Source organism: Tympanuchus pallidicinctus, unplaced genomic scaffold (assembly GCF_026119805.1).
Source record: "Tympanuchus pallidicinctus isolate F22 unplaced genomic scaffold, pur_lepc_1.0 scaffold18, whole genome shotgun sequence".
Classification (NCBI taxonomy): Eukaryota; Metazoa; Chordata; class Aves; order Galliformes; family Phasianidae; genus Tympanuchus; species Tympanuchus pallidicinctus.
Genome location: NW_026294699.1, coordinates 7,726,334 through 7,750,614, shown reverse-complemented (window position 1 = coordinate 7,750,614; position 24,281 = coordinate 7,726,334). Strand labels below are relative to the sequence as shown.

The following is a 24,281-nucleotide window of genomic DNA, read 5'->3' as shown; positions in this document are numbered from 1 at the left end:
CCCTTCCTCGCCCCGCCCGCGGGCACCCGCTCCGCACGGAGGAGCCGCAGCTCCGCGCCGTCCCCGCGGCAGCCGGGCCGCAGCCCTGCCGGCATGGAGTGAAGGAGGCGGGGAGCCCCGCGCCGCCCGGCCCGGCCATGGAGCTGAGGAGATCCATCTCGGCCAGCGCGGAGGCCGAGAGACCCATGAGGCGCTACGGGGCAGTGGAGGAGACGGAGTGGAAGGCGGAGGCGCTGGGGAGAAGTGAGTGTGGGCGCGGGTGGGGGTCCCGCTGGCTGGGGCAGCCCTGGGCGCCGGGGGCCGGCTGCGGTGCGGTGCGGTGCCGTGCGGTGCGGTGCTGTGCGGGCCGGCCCTTCAGTGCCGCCCGGTCCCGGTCAGGTGCTGGGTGCACTCTTGGTTAGCAGGGAGAAGCCACCGCGTTGCTCGGGAGGTCCGTGCGAGGGCTGTGCCCTGTGAGGCTCGAGCCCGAAAGCTGCTGGAGACAAAAGAGCGTTCATCTGTCGAGGGGCAGGAAGGCAGAGCCGTGTCGGTGCGGTGTGCGGTTCTCGAGTGTCTCCCTGCGAGGTGGGCTGTGCGCTCTACCCGAGGAAGAGCGACTTGGACCTCAGCTCTCCCTCATCAAGTGGATTTCGTATACGGCTTTTCATAAATGCTGACAGTCTTTAACGTGCTTCACGTTTAAAGGCACAAGTGACAGCCGCATGAATCCCTTTGATTATCTCTGGCAAAAGGTGCCGCGGCACAGCACTTTGTGCACTTTTTCAGTGACTGTGCTGTATTTATGAGCTCAACAAATGTTCTGTGGTGGAGCAGCTTTCTCGAAATTGTAATCCAGAAAGCAACCATTGACATAACATTCCCAAAGCGTCGATGGGAAGACGAACTAAAAAGATGAACAACTGTCAATTCAAGTTCTCACCAGGACCTTGTCTTCCCTGAGATCCCAAGGGTTATTCTCTTACTGACAAAACTATCTTCTTTACAAAACAGTAAGCCCACAAGCCCCTTCTAATCCTCAAGGTAACCACTGAAGCAAGAAATCTTGATAAAAGTTGCAAAAAGCTCTGAGCTGCTATAAAGAAAAATACTGTCTAAGCTTGAGCATGTGTTTGATGAGGCTACTGGAAAAAGAGCTTTGTGTGTATGTGCTGATATCTTAGTCTTGGCTGCTGCTGGGGTTGCTGATGCTCTTGAACTCACCATCCATCTGATGTGCATCAGAAAGACTTGCCTGGAAGCCTCTTAACATTCTAGAGCTTTGCAGAACTGTGGTAGCAGATTTTTGCCAACACTTCTGCTGTGCTCAAAGTTTTCAGATACTGCTGTGTTCTGGAATTGTGCTTTACCTTTGCCTTCAGTCTTTCATGAATATGTTACTGCTGTCCATATACTGGTGGCAGAGGTGGAACTCTTCCACTCCAATGCTTCAGCTGCAGTGTTGGTTTTGTTGCAGTGCCTGGCATAGGTTCAGGACTGAATAAATCCACACTTTCTAAAATGGAATTGAAGAGTAAAGTCTCTACTGCCTGAGCTGATTGACTCAGATATGTACAACAGTTCTGCAGGTCCTCTGACTACAGACTCCTTTCTTGTTCTCATACACGTCTGTTTCAGTTTCAATCAGATCACAAGCAGGGTGTAGTTCTTGTCATAACAAAAACTGGCACCTGGAGGTAACAGAAGGGTTACATTTTGCAAGCTTTGGACAAAAAGATCATCTGTTTGGCAGAGGGGAGTGCGGAGGCTGAGTGGGAGAACCGATCTGCTCAAAAATGTGTGTTCAGCACTGAGCTTCCACCCAAAATCACAGCTTGACCTGGTATCAGAATGCGCTGTTGGCAGTACTAGAACCAAGTTTCCACGGTCTGCACCATGCTCTGCTACTGCACTGTCCATCTACACATTAAATTCAGTTCAACAGGAATATTTCAGTATGTGTGTAACAATGTAGATATAGAATAAGAAGTAATCCAGAGGCCATGGTCTGTTCTTCGAGAAGTAGAACTTTTTTTTTTAATATCAGGACTTTGTAACTTGAGTAATTGCTCTGTTTGCTCATTGGTTTTGACTTTCTTAAAATGCTGTAGAAATGCTGTTTATGATAGCTGTGTCTCTTTCCTGCCTTAATACTACCACTGACTTCTGGTCAAACATCTGCATTGATTAAAAATAAACAGATCTTAGGATTTGTATTAATGCTTCCTTACAGCATCGGTCCTAAATGGCATGGCAAGATGACAGGAATCTCCAGAAGGTCTGGAAAGAAGCCGAAGAGGCACCATGGCCTTTTTCACTAATGCAATCAATTAGCCTTTGGTGTTTGCATATTGGTTTAAATACGGAATGCTAAGTAGCTGTATTAACAAGAGCAGAAGTCCTTTAGTCCATATGTATCTGCCCTTTCTCTTCAGGGCACATTTGTTGTGTCTTAAATCAGGATCTTTCTGGAGATAGTATTTGTAATGCATCTATACTACAGTCTGCACAATGTGATGCTGTTTCCTGGCTGGTGCTTTTATATGTGAGCACAGTCATATCATAAGGGAATAAATATCTTGATTATGTCAAGTTTAGGTAGTTGTTAGTTTACACTCAATGTGTTAAATGAAAAGGGAACTCTGCTAACACAGAGCCATAGAGTCCTTAGAGTTGGAGGGGACCTTTAAAGATCATCTAGTCCAACTCCCCTGCAGTGAACAGGGACATCCACAGCTGGATCAAGCTGCTCAGAGCCTGCTCCAGCCTGGCCTCGAATGTGTCCAGGGACAGGGTTTCCACCACATGTCTGGGTAACCTGTTCTCTACCTGTGGTATAGAAAGCATTGCTGCTTATTGGTTTTCACGAAGATGAGTTACTTCTTAGCTATTAAGTGTAATATCATGCACATTTCTATTGTACAGATTATCAGAGGAGTTGTGCTGATTGACCATAGCTGAAGATCTGGTGCCCTTACAACCCAACGGTAGAGATCTCCAGTAGGTTTGCATATAGAATATGAAGCACTGTTTAAAATTTTCTCTTCAACAAAACACTGAAGCATTCCACTTCATATTCAAAACAAAATTTCCAGAGAACATTAAAAATGACTGCTTACCACATACCAAGAAATTCTTGCTTTTCCTAGTCCATACACGTAAATGCAGTCATGCTTAAAAATTGACAAACTCTAATAGTGTGGCTACTGCCTTTTCTGTAAATAATCTTTACAATATAGTCTTGGGGAGTCTGCTTTGAAGCAGAACACTCAAGCATTTTGGTCAGTTCTTATTATCAAGTGCACAGCCTCGTTTAGAATCATGTATTGCCATTGGCAGGAACTCATAGTGCCCTGATTAAATAACTGCATGCCATGCCAGGGAAATAGCCACAAAGAAATGAAGCAGTTTTTTACCATCCTTTTGAATACTGCAGATGCCTTTCTGCTGACTTTTTCTTCCTTTTTAGTTTCTTTGAGCTATATGGCTAAACTTAAAATGCAAGGTGAATGTCTCAGCTTCAGTCAACATAATGAGGCAGAAATGCTGGGAAAATGCAAAATATTAATTTTGGTGCAATTTAGTACTGCATGAAATTTGCCCATTGTTTTCATTTGAATGGCAACTCGGTGTGGCTGTACACTGCAATAGCCACTGCTATTAAAAGATGCACCTTTTCAACACTTTTTTCATGGTGAAGTAGATATGAGGGTTAGGGGGATCCCTTTACAGACCAGCACTGAAGAGTTAGACTCCCAGCATGAGACCAAGTGGTAGCACGTGGCCCTGGCAGCTAGTTTCACTTGCTCTCCCTTTGAGCTGTGGTTGTGGTTGTGTATAAGTTTATATATACAGGCAGTGGGGTGCTGTGAGACAGCAGTACACTCCAGAGCAGCGTCAGTCGGGTGATAGTATGTAGTGCTGAGATTTCTCTGGTTTGTTGCAACAGCAGAAAGATAGTATTCTTCCCAGGTTCACAGGTATCCAGGGCTTATACTTGTGGAAAGGTTTTTTTCACCATATTCAACTCATCTTAAAAAACCTTTCTGAACTGTTAGCCCAAAAGAAACACTTGTCACTGTTTGAACCTCACTGTGTGCATAGTACCCAAATGTTCAAATCCACACAATATGCTCACCATTTGCACCAATATGCAAATATGTATTTTGCAGCCAGGGAAGGTAACTGGCTTATATCTACCTGCAACCTTTTTAGTTCAAAATCAGTGATGTTCTGTTCTGAGATGGTTCCTTTCCGTTTGTGAGAATTTTGAAAAGTTTAAAAGAAAACACAACTGACTGCATAACATCAGTTGTGGTCTGATGCCATGTCTTCTTTTTCTCTTTCAGAGAAGGATGAGGAAAAGGCATTTACACTCTAGTTATGGGCATTTGCTTTATCTACTGGGAACTGCTTATGCTATTATTAAAGCCTGATTTCCTTATCAGAACTGAATGGCTACATCCTACAACAGGATCTAGCTCATGATGTTTTAATATTGTTTTATAACATTTTATAATTATTGTAACAGACATTTTACAAATGATTATAAAATCAAGTAGCAACAGAGAAACTCATTTGTCTTGCACAGTGAAGTATGCACAGATAGCATCCTGTGACATCTGTCATTCTGATCACCAAAGAGCAATTAGGGTGGATTCATATTAATAATGTCTCTGTAGGTATTAGTCAAAAAACAGGTTAATGTCAACTTGTTCTTGATTTTTTTATGTCAGTGTGACATCTTAACAAAGATGGATGCATCCTTGATACCTGACGGGGTAACAACTAGATATCCTCATTGTTTGTCCTTCTGTCCTGCTTCATGAGAGTGAGGGGTACTTATGCTGCACCACTAGAAAGAGGTGCAGTGCTGCTGAGGGCTGTTAAACTAGAAACTGCAGTGCAATGCTGGAAATTCAGGAGTGTTCAGCATGAGGGAAGGCTCACATCTGGGGCTGACAAGAGTTGAAGTTTACTACTCTTCCCAGTTAAATCCAAACCCACATCAACTACGGATGCTTCCATCATCTAGTAGTTAAATACTCAGACACATACCTTTGGGCCTTCTCCCATAATGCTCAACACATTGTGCAAATGTCTGCAAAACCACTTCTTCGCTTTGCTTAAAATGTCTCTTTTTCTGTAATGTATCTTCTGTAATTTCTCTTCATGCTTCCACTCTGGTTGAAAAACAGAACAAAAAAAAAATGTTTCACAGGCTTTGTATGACCCAGCTTTTCTTTCATGGTGATGCCTTTGTGTAACTGAATTCTCCTAAATTGTTAATTGTATCTGTTACATGCAGTAAGACAGACAAAGCAGATTAAGCTTATTCAGACCATCAACTAAGGTAGGTGAGAAAGAGGCTAACTGAAGGATACACACATCGTATTTCTTTTTATAGAAGCAGCAAGCCTGCTGGTTCTATGAAGGTCTGAATGCTCGTTTCCATTAGGAATGTTATTCTTTCCACGTCTCCATTCATTAGAAACAAATAAAACCACTACATACTATGTAGTTTTTGAAAAGGGAGTGACCGAAAAATTACAGTATGTGACAGTGAAACACTAATATGGAATGCCACTTTTCTTAGAAAATATTTGCCCAAATACTGCAATCCTCAACAAAGATTGTTTCAAGGGATGGTGCCAGCTGTATTTATTACTTGTTCATAATTATTGATGCTAATGGATTTATATTTTAGTTCAAGAGGAAAAGCAGCCTTTGTCTGATCTGTGAAACCAAAAATCTACCACTTAATAATTGTGACCAGGTCATTCTGGTACAGCCTGTAACTGATGAGGGAGAGGCATATCTTTGTTTTGTTTTACTTCAATGAAAGCAAACTGAAGGATTTTCAGTGAGATTTATCCAGTTTACCCTATCTACACATTGTCTCAATCTAATTCCTTCTCCCATGGCGGGGTGCCCCAGGCAGCACAGGAAATAAAGAAAGAAGGAAAAGGGAGGATGGAAATATTTCAATGCTTTTGTGTGCTTTATTGATAAAATACTGGTCAGTAACTGGACTAATTGGACTTCAGAACAGCTTCTTCCGAGTGCAACTTCATGTTGTTCTCCCAGCTCCATGGTACTCTGTAGTGTAGATCCCCATGGAGACACACCATCCTACCTGGGGACACACTTCCTATCACATTTTGTGAGTTTTGCAATTCTTTCACTTTTCTATCTTGCTACAAGCTGTAGGTCTCCACAGCTTCTGAGCAAAAAGTGCAGGGAATTCACTCCCTGACGTCCCATGGTTCTAAACATAGTTGTCTCCCTACAGTACTTTAGATCCTTACATAGTACAGCCTGTTCTACAAAAAACAGAACAGAACAACAAACCAAACTACCCCAACCTTATCAGAGCCAAAGGGGCTGAGTGTAGCAGGAATGTGGCTGGTTCTGGATACTATCAGGGGATCTCCAGCAAAAAACATGGTGGTGGTTATGCTAAATAATCTGGATCTTACTGCTGTATCATCTACTTGCACAACAGCAAAGGCATTTACCTCTGCAGAGATGCTTGTAAATCACAGGGTTAATGAATTCCAAAATCTCCATGCCCAGCTGTGTGCTTCAAGAAGGAAATGAACACCTAATGTCTAATGCACTGTTTATGTTCAAACCAGTGTCAACCAATAATGTTGGAAATTATGAGGCTCAAGTGTCATATTTAGGACTGTGCTCACAAATTGTTGAATTTCCTTTAAAGATATTTTACAGAAAAAATGCATGGGACCTGGAAAGTAGGACACTTCGAACTATACATATCATCCCTGCTGCTGCTAGCCTGTGGGATTAGGGATTCAGTCTGTCTAATTTTTCTGATTACGTTTGATAATTGATTCCTTAGTTGCATAGCATGTTTTCATCAGTGTAACTGCTTTTAAGAATGTGTGCATCTCAAGGGTGGTTTATAAAACAGGATTAAAAACTTACATTTGGGATTGGGCATGCACTGCAGAGTACTGCGTATAACGCATGGCATTTGTAGAGTTTCCTTGCAGTTTCTGTGCACTGTGAAGGTTGGAACTCTAATTCTGAATCCCAAAGTGCTTTTCCTCTGTAGTTGAATACGTTCCATTTTCATAGAAATCACCCTTAGTAACACAGTCCCAGAGACTCAAAAGTAAAGAATGCTAATATGTTTCCATCAGGCACGATTTACTATCTGCTACATAAAAGGTAAAGTAGAAATGCATTCACAATTCAAAGATGAAAAATGCATGTTTAGAGGGCAAACTGTATGTGAAATCAGCAGGAGTACGCTTGGATAATTACGTTAGTTGCCCTTCAGGATCAGCATTGAAACATTAATTATAACATTTTGTCAGCTCATAAAGGGCAAAATATTTGAGAAAATAATTTCAAGATAATTCATCATTAAATGAGAATTATGATTTTCAGCAAGACATGTGGCTCACTGCTAGTGTCTAATGACTGCAAACACCACCAAAATGCAGGAGATAATTTGTTCTTGCAGGAACAGCAGCAGTATTTAAGGATCTTTTTACTGCCCTGAACCATTCCCCCTACTCAAACTTTTATTGATTAGGAAGGGTTCAGAGTTCTTCTACAGTAAAATTCATCTCTTATATACTGATAAAATTGTAAAATTGTAAAAGATTTAAATTTAAAAAGTGGTTTAACCGTTTTGTTCATCTCTTGAAGAAAACAACTCCAAAACTAAGAGGCATCAACAGATCATTCTACCACTTAAGTCCTTCCAGTGAAGCCATAGTAAATGTTAAAATGTTACTAAAGCCAAATGAGCAAGATAGCAACCCGACCTCTGTGCAAAATGACAGAGAAGCTTGACTGGCACTTTAGAGAGAAATGCAGTCCTGACTTCACTGATGTCACTGCAAATTTCCTCAGTAATTTCAGCATTGGCTTGGCTCTGCCTTTGTGTCCTGCAGCTTTGCTAACCTTGATTCTCCTTAGAAAGTTGCAGGAGGGAATTTGGGGTCTTTGTCAGTTCCACAAGCATTCCCCTCTGTTCTCTCAGGTTGCTCTATGAGTTGGGCCTACCAGCCCTCGCCATGATGCTCCTGTCCAATGGAGCCATGTGCGGGGGCATTGCCATTTCAATCTCCTTGTCTCTGAGCAGTGAATCATTAGCTAATAGACTGGAGCCCCTGTGGTGAGTGGCTGGTCCTCACACTTCTGTTGGAGAGGCCATGTGGTTCATTTGTGTTCCCTCTCCCTCAACCAAACTGTAGTTCGTTTCCTCTCTCATCTTCTACCACGATCTGGTAGTTTGGCTCTTAAGACTCTCAAGAAATAAGGCAGAGACGTTTTTGTCCAGGCAGATACTTGTCTGAGTACGTAGAACATGATAGCAAAGAGCATGGCCACAGAGTTTCTGAAAGCCAGTAAAAACAAGATCTGTTTGTCTCTGCCTTGGTGAGGTGTTGAAATACTTTGACATTACAAAATTTCTAGCAGTGATTTTTTTTTTTTAATTCTATACAGAGAGTAGGTGAGAGTCAGATCTCTGTTTGGCTCAAAGTTAAAGATTGCTGCACAGCCTTCACCTTCTCACCTTGGAGACCTCCAGGGAGGCAGCAAGCTCAGCTGGTTGCCAGCTGTCAGAAAGAATGCATTGGTATATTAAAAGAAAACTGAATCAAAATGAAGTATGCCAAAGCAATTAGCTTGCCAGAGAATGACTCCACATCCACAGATGAAAGGCAAGTGCAAAAGAGATTTGGATGGTGGTTCCACCTCTAAAAACGCAGCTTTTGTTTTGGGTCCCTGGAAGCACTGTGGCCCAGACACAATAGAGCAAGTCCCTGCTATGACTCTCTGCTGCTCAGCCTTTGCTTTGCTGCCAGAGTATACCCACTGTATGCCAGTGTGTTTAGGAATAGTAACATTCATTTTCCTTATAGTAAAATCTGAAAATTATACAATCTGTAAACTCCTTTTCTCTGGGCTTCTGAGGAGCATATTCTCAACTTTAATTACTGGCTGGAGTGGGAATACGTTAGAAACCAATTTCTTTAGTGTCTAAAGCAAATTCTCCTTACCAGATCACTTTGGCTCTTACTGGGTTAGATTCACAACTGTAGTATTTATCCTATCATTTAGAGATCGTAAGAAATCATTCACCAGCTGCTGGGAAGATGTTGAGAGCACTGTTCGACAACTGTGTTATTAGAGAGCCATGCCACAGAGGGCAGAGAGAAACAGAGAAACTATCTGGTATGTGATTGGATAATCTCAAAGGGGAGTACTGTTAAGATATGAAATTTAGAAGTGTCAGTGGCCATTTTACCACAGTTTCACTTGCAATTTATGTTGCTGTTTATCAGTAATGCTTATGGGGTGTTTTACATAAAACTGCATGTTCCTGAAAATGTCCTTCAAGGCCTGAAATCAAACAATTTGGTAATTTTTTTTTTTCCAAAACGATATTAAAATGTAGAGATGCAAAATTAAATCAGCTTTAAAAACACAATGTTATCTGCAGTTGGCACTGCTGCAGCATTCAAGCACTGAAGCTTTTTGTTAGAATTACAGGATCAGAAAATGACTCTAGTGAGGAATAAAATGAAAAGCCACAGGTTATTCCCATTGACCACTGAGTAAAATGACAGGAGTAAACGAGCAAGTAATTTGTGTTTTTTTAATATTCCCTTTTGATTCTCCATCATGTAAGAGTAGGGGATGAATTGGTTTCTGCGGAATGTGGCTTAAATATAGTCTTTCTCCTGAGTGCACATCATCTCAGATGGGAATGTGCATTGATTTCAGTGGGAGGTGTGCACCAGGGAAGATACCTACCACAGAAACTAACTGTACCAATTGCTATTTACAGCCTTCTGATAGAACTGAATCTCACGCTGTGCTGGGCATGGAAACCCCCTTCCTGAGCCATCCTGACTCCTGGCAGTCTTCCTGATCCAGACTAAAATAGCTCCCTGCAGATAAAGGTCTAACCCAGCACCACTGGGAAAAAAAAAAAACCAAAACGACATCGAGGGCTTTCAGGTCAGACCTTCAGAGGCAGTTGCAGTTTTCCCTCATATTTTTTTGCATCTCATTTTCAATCTATTTTCTCATAAGAACGACTGTCAGATCATATACACTTTGCAGATTTTCTCCCCAGGCTGCATACAGCTGAATATTCTCCCCATTCTTAGGGCAAACTGCTGTTTAAAGTGCACAGGTGGTATTTTCAATTCATAATAAAAGGTGAAAGGAATATGCAGAAAGCAGCGTTGATTACATAATCAGAATCATTATTTATTTGAACGTAAGGCAAGTTTTCCAAAATATATCTGTGAGATGGAAATACTAATTTAACAGTCAGCGTGCACCCTGCCCCATGTGAAAACATTACAGAACAAACACTAGGAGCTTTAAGATGATCAGAAATAAACTAGAACCATAGTTCCTGTTCTCACAAATTTTGCCTCTAGAAACAGGTAACTAATCCATTCTGATTTGGGATTTTTCCTTCTGCTTTAGAGAGAGAACAGAGGGAATAGTGCTTGTGGGGTGAGAAGCACTGAGGTACCTGCAGGCAGTAACCAGCATGGTCCTTCTTTTGTTTTGTACTTCTAAAGTGAATTGAGAAGAGAAACGTAACCATGATACCAGACCAGTGACTGTGAGAGGAGAACAGTAAGGACTCTTCATTTTAAAGCTTGTCTCCATTTAATGGAGTTACTTCCATATACTACCAAGGGTCTCTGATCAAGGTGAGTATGAGAGCTCTTGAACTTGGTAGAAAATGTTAGAGGCAGTACAGGTCTTGCCCTTGATACACAGACATGGTGTGTGCTGCATTGAGTACTGTTCTCATTAATTCTTCCCCTCTGCCTCATCTCCTAAGTATGTTCATTCAAATAATAAAAAAAAAAAGCAACAGAACAAGAACAAAACCAACAAAACAAAACCTACTATGACTCAAAACACAGAGCTCCTACCCTAGGATCATAGAATATCTTGAGTTGGAAGGGACTGACAAGGATCAGCAAGTCACAGGAGCAATGTCTACAGAAAGCAGGAAACAGAATGTCTTCTCATAGAATATCCCTTAGTAATTTTGCCAGGCCTCCTTATGCTATAGGACAAAAAATATCCCACCTAGAAATCATTTTAAGTCTACTAGAACAGATGATTAGAATTCTCTGGATACTCTTGTATAAACAAGAGAGAGAATTTTCAAGGAGAATGGATAACAGTGACATTTCTGTGGGTCAAATCAGACTGATGTTTACTGGTGAGTTGAAGAACCGGGCAGCAAGACTGATGGTCATTGTGAGCTCTGGATCTTTGAAAACCAGTCAATATTGCACATGAACTGAAAGTTGTGCAACCAGTTGCTAATAAAATAGCACAGAAGTTAACAGCAATATTTAGGTATTAGTTTATACTTGGTCTGTTTATACCAATGCAAATTAGGTCAGAAATAATTCAGAAAAAAATCAATTAAAAATGGCACAAAGACCTACTTAATCCAGGAGTTGATTAACTGTGCGTAGCGATTTCTGAGGTAATGATTAAAAGGATGGTATTTTTTCCACACATGAATTCCTATGAACAAAATAGTGTATAAGCACTTTAAGAATGGACAAGAGGCAAATTCATTACTTTATGCTCCAGAACTTACTTAAATCATATTTCTATAAGATATAATGTTAGTGTGCTAATAGCAACACATATGGACAGTAGACTGAAACAGGTTACAGTGACTGCATTTTGTCTATTCTGCCTATCAGGATAACATGGTATTTTTTTTTCTTTGCTGGTAAAGTTTTCATATAGAAACAGAGGAAATATAAAAAGCTACTGAAATAGGAAAATCCGTACTGAATCAGAAAGATTACCTGAGGGGGAAAGAGGAAAAAAAAAAAAAACCAAGCAACTTAGCTTAATTCATTTTTTAATAATGCTGGTAACACCCCAACATCCTACTGAATTACAGAACTGTTTCCAGCTCTTCCTGATCTTATGTTTAATTCACGTAGGAAATTCCTACCCTGAAGAGACACAGGAGGAGTCTGGTCTGTCATTTTTGTGGTGGCTGACTGCCAGGGATGTGTATGTCCAGCACATGTCAAAGATGTAGACCTCAGGCTTTGTAGACTAGAGATATACTGGGATTAGATGAACAAGTCTATTTTTTCCAAGACCTCTCTCAGAAAGTTGTCTTCTCATATAAAAACCTAACATTGCACTTCTAACACACGCAGTCATGCTTTTTGCAAAACAGGGAGCAGTCTTTTTGTTTGCTGGTGCGCTGGGCATGTGGTCACATACTACCTTGGTATCGAGCAGGATTCTAAATGGTGGCATATTGAAAAATATTTTATAGTAATATTGGGAAGATATTTTATGAGGATGTGATACGAAAAGTGTTCAACAAAGTAAGCAGCTCCCTTTCCATAAAAAAGCTGCTCAAATCTAGCGTCTAAGTTGGTTATGGAAAGCAAATTAGGGGCCTGTATCTTCCTGATAACAGGCAGGTGAGTGTAGGTGGGGAATTGGCAAGGCCATTACCCTGTCCCTCTTCTTCACTGCTGGAGAGGTTTGGCAAGTGAAACGGAGAGATGTACAGGAATTTCCTATGTACCTCTTCCTGAGCCAGAAGGAAGCCAAGATCTGTGGGAGACCTAGGCAGGCTGGACAGTACTAGTAATGACTCATTATTCACAAACATAGGAACTAAATTGCTGGGGATTTCTGCAAGCAGCAGTTCCTTAGAGGCTGAAACAGTTTAATTCAAGATCAGCTGATTTGCTTCATCTCTACCCATATCCACAAAGTCTAGAGACAAGAAGGAGAAATTGGAAGAGCAGAATATTACAAGAACCTTCTGAGCCTTAGGCCTACTGGGATATTAAAGGCACACTTCTGTCAGGTTAGGTCAACAGGAGAAGCTCTGATAAGTATGCTATGGTGCACCTCCTGTAAAGAGAAGGAAAAATGCCACTTATTTCAGCTTTAGTGAGAAAAATCTGGTTGCATAGTCTCACAGTGACGTGTGAAGTGGTCTGGGGAAAATGGCTTCCACACCTTATTTAAAGCCACCAGGCAAATATGAAAAACCCTGTTGTCAGAGCATCTGACAACAAGAAGTGCAGTACTGATACCCAAACTACACTTCATTTAGAATTGGAAATAACAGTAGGAAGTCTGTTCAATTAGTGCAAATTACAGTACTTTGTTAAGTCTGCCATAATTCTCTGCAGAACTTATTATATGGACAGCTCTTAAGTCCCACTCAAAGCCACTTAATCCTTCTTTATACACAGCAGGAATGGCTGGATGAGGTACCACAGGCTGATTTGTAAATGGACTGCAGTAGTCTTGAAGAGTCTGTGCTCAGTTTAGGCACTGGGGATGCTGGAAGTTGGTCTGCAATGCCCGTGCTGATCATGATGATGCCCTTCTAGCATGCTGTAATTGAAAAATTCTGTTTATGAGCTAGGGCTGTTTGCACTCTGTCAGTGTATCTGAGACACAGGCAAAGCCACTCTGTGTTGCTAGATTTTTAAATCTGACGTCACTGAGCAGTCACTCGTAGTCCAGCTTGCATCTGAAGGCATGCAGGTCATCTATAACAATCTTATTCCAGCCCCCATGAGGGGAAAATATAAACTGCTAAATTTAGAATCTGGATATTGAAAACTGTCTCAACTCAGAAATGCAGTTTATATTGAAACAGAGAATGCATTTTCAGCAGACTGGAGAATCACACGTGAATCCACAAATAACATCTCCAGGACTCCTTAAATCAGTGGAACTTGAGCTTAAAAAGGATTTTATAAAAAGACTTAATCCCAAACTCCCTTTGCTGTTTACGATTCTGTTTTCCTTATTTTTATGCATCTGTCCTCTAAGAAGCTGAAGAGAGGTATGCAACTTTGTTATCATTGACTGTAATAGCAATTGGCTGGGGCATGCAAATTGCCTAGACTGTCTTGGAATCAACTTCAAAGTAGAAAGGCTGAGCCCTGTAATTGGAATGTCAAAGCCCCAGAGCATTTTTAAGACCCAGCATGTGAGAGCTATTATGGTAATGTTTGTTAGTGGACATAATTTTGCATATCCTGAATTTATTTACATCAGAAGCACTTCTACAAACTTCAATCACATTTAAGAATTCCTTATTTTGGACTTATTAGTAAGGCACTATCAAAAGAGGCCTGAGGCTTTTATTTCACTGTTAATGGGAATAAGTTTATAGGAAGTTATATTTACCTATATTTTCAAAGAAACATTTAGTTCAATATTAAGTTTAGACTCCCTAGGCATTTACATTTGTGGGTGCCAAAATTCTGTGATCTGTAAATATTTTTGTATCAGACTGCTGCCATTGTGTGTACTAGTGAGAAGTCTTCCCTGTCACCCTAAAATTTACTGTTTAGGGGACTATCCAGGGCATTGGGAGTCACAGATCAAAGACATTATTGAAAAACATACAGAAAGCTAGCAAAAGTCCAAACAGTGGAAAAAAATGTACATGCAAATCTCTATGATAGTGCTATAAAACAGTAGTGTATAATCAACAAATATAAAGATGTTATAATTATGAAATAAACAAGAGAGTTTGGCAAAGCAGGTTATAATAACAAAAAGAGAATAGACAGAATGCTTACCCCTATCCTAGGCTCACTACAAAACTCCAGCAGAGCAGATCTCCAGAAGAGATCCTTGTCTATTGGCAGTCAGCTCTTAAATAGGTCTGGGGGGGGGGGGGGGAGCAGCCAAGCTCCACCTCTCACGGCAGCAAGGGTGAATTGCCTTCACCTGTGCTCCAGGGCTGACTCAGTGCTCGCCTCAGGTGGTCAATCAGAGGTTCAGGCCGTGGCTCAGCAGTTCCCACACAAGTACCAAATCACATACAGATTTACAGCTAGACATAAGATGTTCTAGTTACAGATAATTAGGTAGCAGACTTTCCTATTGTACCAAACCCTTGCATATGCAACGCCCTTAGATCCAGGTGAAAGCAGAGACGGTGTGCTAGCTTGATGTGGTACGTTAATAGAATGCATACTCCAGACTTTTTACATAAAGAGTCTGGAGGCTTTGTGTGGGCAATGTCTGACTGCAGAGAACACAGGACTTCAAAAAACTAAACTCTACCTTACTTACTGAAAGAGTAAAGCCCCAGTTAACAGCCAGGTTATTTTTTCTGCTTCCAGAGTCCACTCTCTTGCAACTGCAGATAATTGCTCAGTACCACTTACACACAAAACTTCTGATTTTTTTTTGGCACTGAAAAGATGGTATATTTCCTTTCACTTGGTATCCTCCTTCAAAGACTGCTTCAGAATGTCACTGTTTTGGATTGTTACTAGTTTTTAGTCTAAATTTGTTCTTTACTTAGCTTTACTCTAGCTATTATCATTTAACGTAAATAATCATTTCCCCTTTTCCTCATCCTCTCCTCTTAGCCAGCAAAACCTCTATCATCATAAGCAGAGGAATCCCACAGTTTGACAGTGTCAAAAACCAGGAGAATGTTGAAACCTGAGTGCTTAAGTGCAAGATGGAAGAAATGGAATTTATGCTCCATGTACAGGATAGCAGTATAGATTTTAAGTGACATTAAGGATGAGCCTGAATATCACGTTAAATCCTGTGCTTGGCATTAGATTTCTACAAGAACTCGAGACTGATTCACAGGGTCTTCACTGTCAAAGAATGAATGGCTATTGAGAGAGGAGCTGTTTTCTCCAGATACCATTACAACCAGAATGATGTCTTCTAGGTGTAGAGCAGTTTCTTAAACTAGAGAGAGCTTTTTCCTGGGGGAAGTGTAAGATTAAAGGGTTGCTTAATTAGCCACTTAGGAAATGGGAACTGTCAGAAATGACAAAAGACAAAGCCAAGAATAATGACTGCTTATAAATTTGTCAGGATAATAAACAAGACAATTTATTTGATGTCTTGTTTAGAGGCAAGATCTTTACAAATTTACCATTCTGAATTTATGCTGGTATATATCCTTAAATAGGGAGCAAGAATAGAAAATGGTCCCTAAAATAGCTGAGGACCATCATTTAACCATCAAACTTGCAGTTAGCAAAGTGCTGGAGACCATCCCTAACTACCAGTCACCGTTACTGCCTGAATTTCTATTTCTATTTAGGAATATGAAGTTGAATTAGACAAATCAGGATTTTTTTTTAAGGTTCAGTTTTAAAAACAGCTTTTCTTCATTGCAATACTACATTGAACTACAGCATAAAAGATGCAGAGCAACAAAGAATCTCATTTGGGTGTTGGGCAGGTACAAGCACTTTGTAACACATCAGACATGAAAAGAGTCACTGTGTGCAATGCTTCCAGGTATGATACCATAGAAACCAAAGGGCTTTGAGAGTTAAAGGAAGGAGTTAATATTGAATACTGTGAATGTAGAGTTTATAGTCCAAGAGAAATCTCAGTGAGACCACAGTGCACAAATGCCTGAAATAGGAAATAATAGACTCCTGCTAACATGGATTTGGAAGGTAAATAATGAAAAATAAAAGGTCAAAGCTTGAAGATAAGAACAAGAAAGTAAAGAGCAAGGAACTCAAAGAGAATCTTTTGATAACAAGGGTCTCTTAGATACGGAACAGGGAACAGTGATTCCAGAAGTGCAGTGGGCAATTGCACCTAGTCCTTCTTATGATCTCTTCTTATCTAATTTTAAAATTGTCATGCAATAGGAGTGTGAAAGTGAGAGTTTTGAAATGGAAAGTCAGGTTGTAATATGGCTAGACTGTAAATCTAACTAATGATTTAAAACTAAAACAAACAAACAAACAAAAAACCCAACAAACAATATTAATGGCCTGGACAAAATATATATAAATTGTTATACTTGTGCTGGTGCACTCAGACCACAGGTGACTGTTTAAACAGAGCCATTTCCACTTATATCAGATGAACTTAATATGCCCTAGAAGGAAATAACAGGGCAAGGAACTCATCTCTGGTGTTTTTTAGCAATAGGTGGCTTGGTTTTCTCTCATCATGTTATGGTTTACAGACTCATTCAAATTCAACAGAGTAATAAATGCCAGTTCTCTTTTGGGATTTGGCTTCTTTTTTAATTCTGGCATTCTTCTTTCCCTCTGCTTTGACCAAAGGCTGGCATATCACATCCCAGTTCTACAGAATTCATCAGACAGTCAGTTTTAGACACAGAATACTAACAGATTTCTGAAAAGCTGAGTCTGCTCTGAGTTCCAGCACTTTTTCCATACTTACTCCTTCAAAGGCAAAAATAGCTGCGTGCCTCGAAAGGCGATTTAAATATGACAGAATGCAAAAAAAGAGGAAAAAGACAGGTTGAAGTTAAAAACATTGAGCACTGGATTAGGAGAAAGGGCCTGCAGGTCTGATTGTCATGACAATATAAATTCACACTTTCCTGACTCCCTACCTATGCTGCTTTTTTCCCTGCAGTTCATATGGTATAAGGCTTGCTGCTAAGCCTTCTACATAGCAGATAACTACAGTTTTGTTTCATTTATCATTTTGAAGTTATTTACATGTGCTGATCAGAGTATTCAAAAGTAGAAGAAAATACACGTAACGTCTTCAAGCTGTGCATAAAACTGCACATACCTGCAAGTCGTGGTAGCCTATTAGAACAGAAGGGAAACATTTCATACATTATGTAAACATTATCTTTAATATTCAGTGTTGAATACTAAACCAGACTGAGAGGTGATCAAATACTGAATGAGAAGATGAACAGAGCAAAATAAAGAATCATTATCCACATGTCTTCCAATTTTTGAAGGTTTCAAATTCTTCTGAATTAACTTTTGGTATTTATTATGTGATCAATAACCATCTTTTTAGGCTTCTTGTGCCTGTTCTGGTCTTTATTAATTCTGCTATTGTGTCCTATAATCACCAAATTTTCCTTTAATTACTAAAAAAAACAACAAAAACATCAACCCACAAAAAACCCACAACCCCAAACCTATTTCCATAAGCAATATAGGCAAAGTAGACAATCAAGGACGATGAAAAGTATTTTGTATTCTCATCAGTTGCAAAATAGAAGTATTTTCAATGCAGCTAATATTGCAAAAATGCTTTTTACGCTGATTATAAGTGTTACTATGAAAGCAGATTTTCCTTCCTCCTACAAACAGCAAGTTTAAATGTATGCTAATTCATTTGTATCATCTCAGAGAGGTGTCATGCTTCTCTATAGGTTGTAGCAGAATCTTTCTACAGGTATGAATTTCTTCCCTCTTGGTTGTGGAGTTGCTGAATGGACTGCAGACTTGAAGGGACTGCTCTGGTGTAGTGGTTTATCTCAGAATATAGGTGATCTCGAAGCAGCACAGTAAGCAGCACAGAAGCAGCACAGTAGACAGCTGAGCTCAGAATACTGAACTCAGTATTTCAGTTTAGTTGAAACACAGACACAACTGTTACTCCCCACGAAAAAGAAAATCACCCATCTCCTTTTTCTTTTTCTCCTAATGATTGTTCAGGAACAGGGATATTTGGTGACTGTGATATTCCCTGAGATCCTGGCATTTAACCAGCTTTCAGTGTGCATCCCTGGTGCTTTTCTGCCAAAGAGGTTCCCAAGGGCTGCCAGATCTCACAGCTGCCTATTGTGAATCCAAGCTGTAAGGCCAATCAACCAGCCCCGAAGTCTGCCCTGAGGCTTGGAGCACATGAAAAAACAGCCATGGGATTTCTAGTTGCCTCGCTGTCTAGCTGAGATGCTGAAAGTTTGGATGCCTGGTTTAAGGCAGTATTTCAGGACTCCAAGATTACCTCCTGTGCATCTGGGAGCTGCACTGCAATTGAAACTTCTGTTTCCAGTGCCTTCTGGCTGAGCAGCAGAGAATTCAACAGCTCCAGAACTACTCTAGATCCCCAGACACTGATAAGAAAGCAGGCTCTTTGCATAGAGGCATTCCCTTTGGCTCTATAGTAAATATACTGAATCAAAGAATAATCCCCCAAATACTCAGAATTCCACTTCACCAGCATTCTATAGCACAGAATGACCAGTGTTACTTGCAAGAGCAAAGAACATCTAACTGCCTGTTGAGGATGTGTGCTCGGTCTGACAGCTGAAAGAGCATTTCATGGCTCTTACATGCTACTGATTCTGAAATGAGTAACTGTGTTGCTCAGCCCATAAAGAAATATTAAAAAATCATAACAACCACAATAAGAAAGCAAACATTTTCAGCTTCCTGCTGGAGGAAAAATTCAACTCTGTCATCTCCAATTCCTATGGATTTTTTCCAGAAAAATAGTAAATAAATAGATAGATAGATAGATAGATAAATAAAAAAGAAACCTTGATGAAGGCTTTGTCGAAGGCTTGATGCAGTAATGAGGAGCATTTCCATTGATTAGTGAAGGTGGAGGAGGATCAGCATTGGGTACAACAAAAGCTGGCAGCTCTCAAAGCGTTAGGCAAGCCCTGTGCTGAGAGTCACAAGACATGGGCAAGGGCAGTCCTCACTGCTAAGGGTGCCTCCATTGGTATCTGAGCAAGGGGTGTCAGAGCAGACCTGGAGAAAATAACCAGTCGGCCACAGTTCGGATCTCCAGGAAAATTCCTAGCGACCAGGCAGGTCATGTGGGATGTCAAGTCTAGGTATTGAGATCTACTGCCAAGCAAAAGGAGGTAGAAAGGACAGGGAGCCTCTGCTCACGTGTCACAAGGCCAGACCCCTGCACCATGTCTGAACCAAGCCAATGTGCTCAGAGCCGTGCCAGGATTCCATGCTGGTACTGTCCTGTGCCACCTTCTCTTTCCCTGAGTCTCCCCATTTTAAAATACACAATATTGCCTGCATAGGGAGACCAGAAACAAATACAATGCAGCTGTTTGTATTGTGTTTGGCTATTAGCTGTACTGATGTGATAATTCCAGCATAAAACATTGAAAACCATTCCACAGACATGCCAAATTTAATCATTCTCAGGATTCACAGTAATAGAATACAGCAGCAGGCTAGATTAGGAATGAATAATTAGATGTAAGATTTTTCTGCTCAGGTTAGTTATTTGCTATTGCATCTGCTCCACATCAGTTAAATCAAAAAGAAAAAATAAACAAAACAAAAAACCACCATGGTACCTGCACCTCTGCATGCATTTGAGACAACAATATGTGGTGTAGTAAAAGGGCTGACTGGTCAGTCATGCCTCCAGGTGACAAGCTAGTAACAAACTACATGAGTCACCTGGTTCTTTATGCATTAATACTTTTTTTTTTTTTTTTTTTTAATCTGGAATGTTTTGTAGGATACCAGTTTATTTTTCTGCATTATGCAACTACTTCAGTGTGGGTTTTTGGTTTTGATTTTGTTTTTGTTTGAGTTGCACAGTCTGGTTCGCTTTTCATCTCTAATCTGAGCCTTTGGCTTACTTCTGCTTGGCTCATCAACAAATAGGGGTCTTGAAAACCTTGATTTTTAAACCCAAAACAGCATTGGGAATGCACTTGTTCTGTTAACATTGAATATACTTCATTGAAAATGGATTAGTTTGAGAATTTCTTTCAATTCTTGAGGAAAGACCAATACAGACTTGAATTCTGAACAAAATTTAATCATTAATGGTATTTTAACAAGGATTATTTTATTACTGGACAACAAAAGGGAGTGGAAATAGGCCTAAAATTACTCAGTCTGAATCCAATCCAGATCAGCAATCATTTTTAGCTGACGTACTGTAGCTGGGCGGGCTGAGCAGCTGTTTGTTGCTCTGTTATCTACATCCGACAAGCCATACAACTGGATTGCACTGCAGTCCTTCCAGAGCTCTCAGAAGTCACAGGCTGATGAAACAGTGTCTCCTTTAAGATAGTTTGAATACTTAAAAAGTGGCAGGATAGTTGGGTAGTTATCCTTACTTTTGCTGGAATGGCTTCTCTGTTACTAAATACTGAGGTGATTATTCAAGGCTCAGCAATTCACAGTTTCCAAACACAACAAATTCACAAGAATGGAAAAGAATGAACAATGTCCTGAAGAGACACTGTGATCCATCAGACCTTGAACTAGCTCTGCTACAGACTTGCTGTGTATTCATAAGCAACTCATTATTCCTACTGCCTCTGGACTGCACATTGTCTGTGTGCTGCTATAGGTGTTCACAGAATAGAGGTCCAATTGCTGTTGAATGCAACCTGAATAACAATGATACAGTTTAGGTTCCTGAGGCACAGGTTTGGTATTATTTGCATTATTAATATACTTCACTTTCTCTATGCATCTGTTGTTTTTTTGTTGTGGTGTTTAGTTGTTGTTTAAAAAAAAAAAAAAAAAGATGATGATAATAACCCCCCCAAATTAGAGTTAGTAGAATTAAACAAGCTAATGGTTGTAGAGTGCAGTGAGCTTCTCAGTGGACTACACTGTGCTTGCATCAAGTGACAGCAGCAGGATTCTTACTGATTATTACATTTCTGTACAGCTTTTCTTACTAATTGTTCTCAAACTATTACTTGGTACAGTGCATTCTCCCATTTCTCCTTTTGTTGCTTCAAGCTTCTTTTAAAGTTTTCTTTGTGCTTACCAACTTAGTAGATATTTCACTTTTTTGTTGCTTTCATCACAGGTGGCTAATGTTCCATTTGTCATTGGCATGCTGAGGATGCAGTGTAATCATTAAGTTAATAACCGTTTTAACTATGCCAGTCTACATTTAAATTGAAGCAAACATATGCAGAAGTAGCTTCTGTTTTACCTCTCCACTCAGTCTCATTATATGTAATAGCTCAATAATCTTATTTCTATATAGTAATTATTTTCATGTTAATATCCTTTTGTGCATAGAGTAATAATGTTTTACTTGTTTCTTTGTCACCGGAAATTATCCTGGGGATTCTACAGCGTGGAATAATTCAATCCTGTCACTAGCTGTGACTAATCTGTGTTGCTTTCTCTTTTGCTTTATGAATTCTGGCTCATTACCAGACTGAGCTTTGATTTCTGTAACAACAATATATGCTAAAAAAAAGTTGATTGAGACGTCTGCTTTAAATAAAATGAAATGTTTCTCCTTTCTGTTATGAAAAGGTGAGAGACGTGCATGGAGCTGTACAGAACCATGTCTCAGAGCACTAAAGGTGTCATTCATCACTAGGGCAGAGCTAGAGCTTTACTTGAAGCCTTAATAATGCTAACGGATTCATTTCCAAGAGGTTTCATTGCAGGAGCACAAAACATTTTATGAGCAATAATTATCCTTCAGAATAGGCCGGTTATCTTCAGTACTAGAAGAGAAGTTCAGACACAAACAAGTTGGCGATTTTTGAGAATCACAACAATGAAGGTATATGGTGGGAATCCTGACCTGTGGCCTCTTTAGGGGCTTATATTTCCACGTATCCTCTCACTTATTCTCTATTGTTTCAAAAGTTCCAGGAGGTACTGTGTTCCAATTGTGTATTTTCCCCTCAAAGCCTTTCTTAAAAATGCATATTCTTCAGTGAGAGCCAAAGCACGTGTCAGTTCTATTGAGTGTGTGATATATATGGACTCATGTATATGTAAAGTAAATGGGCAGCTGTCAAAGGAGCTCATTTACCTTTGAACTTTTAGGAAGGGAGCTTCAGGAAAGCTGAACATTTGATGCAAAATGACATAGTTCCTTAAAAGTGTACAGATAAACATGCATGAAGTATGGACTGTATCCTTCAGTTCCTTCTTGGAAAACCGTATGTACCCCTCCAGAACTGGCTCTTTAAAATCTCTTCAAGCACCACAGTATCACCATACTCTGTATCCTCACCTCCACATTTCTTCCTGTTTCAACTGTCCTGTTCGTTTGTTGGGTTTGGTTTTTTTTTCCTCAGAGTTGCTTTAATTGAACTCTTCTTATTTTTCCTTCCAGTCTGAAATGTCTACGAGAATTTATTTACAGTATGCTCATGGGACATGTACTGCTGTGGAGACAAACTGCAATACTCCTTGTGTCTCTGTGTTGTTCTAGTTGCGTCCCTAAGTTTGCAGGCAGGTTGTGAACTGAGATCTTACAGTTTCTATATTTATTTACCTCTACCTTTAAACCTGTGGTGCCTTGCTTATATTTTGGATTCCTTTGAAATCAATATAATTTTGGATACCTTTCAAGAATATTCTCTCTGGTTCAAACACACGTTGAGTAGGATGTGAAGGAGAATCTGTGACTGTACTGCAGGGGTCAGAGTAGACTAGCGCTTGTCACAATAATTCTAGCGCTGACTCTAGGCACATATGGCATGAGGTTTGTTCATAACTCCCCTCCTGAAGTATTGAAATCACAGTGTGATCTGACCCAGAGGGTAAAACTGGGGCACTTAGAGCTAGAATTGCAGAGTGGGATTAAGGTTCCTCCTTCCCCCCCCATCCCTTTTTCTGAGATCTTGAGAATCAATTTTAAAACATGTATATGTGTAATATATCTGTGGCTCAGTTTCCAATTACCAATATTATTGGCTTTAATTCATGGTAGCTTCCTATTTCCTACTTAATATGTTTTTGAGAAATAAATTTTCAAATCTAATTTTGCTACAGTTAAAGTAACTCAACAGGCCTGAAAAGCAACAAGAGGCAAAACTATACTTAAAGGATCAATGTTTTATTGAACAGCAGTCAAAAGAATGTAGAACATCTGTTGAGTACTGTATTGCAGTTCTGACCACCTGTTAGGTAGGTGGATTTTCAGAACACTCAGGAGCCTTACTCTTTACATGTCACTACTTTGTCAATGACAGAGCTGTAACAAAACTTCTTAAACCATCCACGCTGTACCTCAAGTAAATATACTCCAACACACACAATCATTTCTGATAAAAAGCCCATCTTCTAGAGGCAGTAAATAGCCTTACTCTATCAACCAGTTTTGCAACCTGAGTTTTAAGAACAACTACTGTCAGATGACTTGTTGTTGTATGAGAGCAATAGTCATTTCCCCCCCCCAGTATTCGGTTCTCTTAAAAAATTAATGATTTCTTATATCTTTAAATTTAGTTCCTTCCTGCTGAACTGAACACAGAAATAGCAGGCAATACTAACAGGATAACTTAAAACAACAAGTAAGCCAAAAGAGCCTCCTTGCCCCTCAAAAAAGAAAAAAACAAAACAAAAAAAAAACCCAAAACAAACAAACAAACAAAAAGAAAACTCAAGGAAAAAAAATATAGGGCCCAAGGCATTTATTTTTCTATCTTCTAGAGTTCCATTAATTTGTTTCCATATTGGGAGAACAGGTCTTTGTAAAACTAAGCTGATGCAGAGAGATGCGTTTTCTGACGATTTTTTGGTTGAGATTTTGTAGTTTTATTTCTACTCCATGTTCCT

General features: G+C 40.0%; 1 protein-coding gene across 1 annotated transcript in view; it reads left to right on the top strand.

Moving 5' to 3' along the window:
- Positions 1–24,281, top strand: part of BMERB1 (bMERB domain containing 1) — a 44,781-nt gene continuing 20,500 nt past the window's right edge. Inside the window, exon 1 of the mRNA XM_052680132.1 lies at positions 1–243. Coding sequence (XP_052536092.1) covers positions 138–243 — 106 coding nt within the window. The 5' untranslated portion in view covers positions 1–137. The remainder of the gene's footprint in view (positions 244–24,281) is intronic.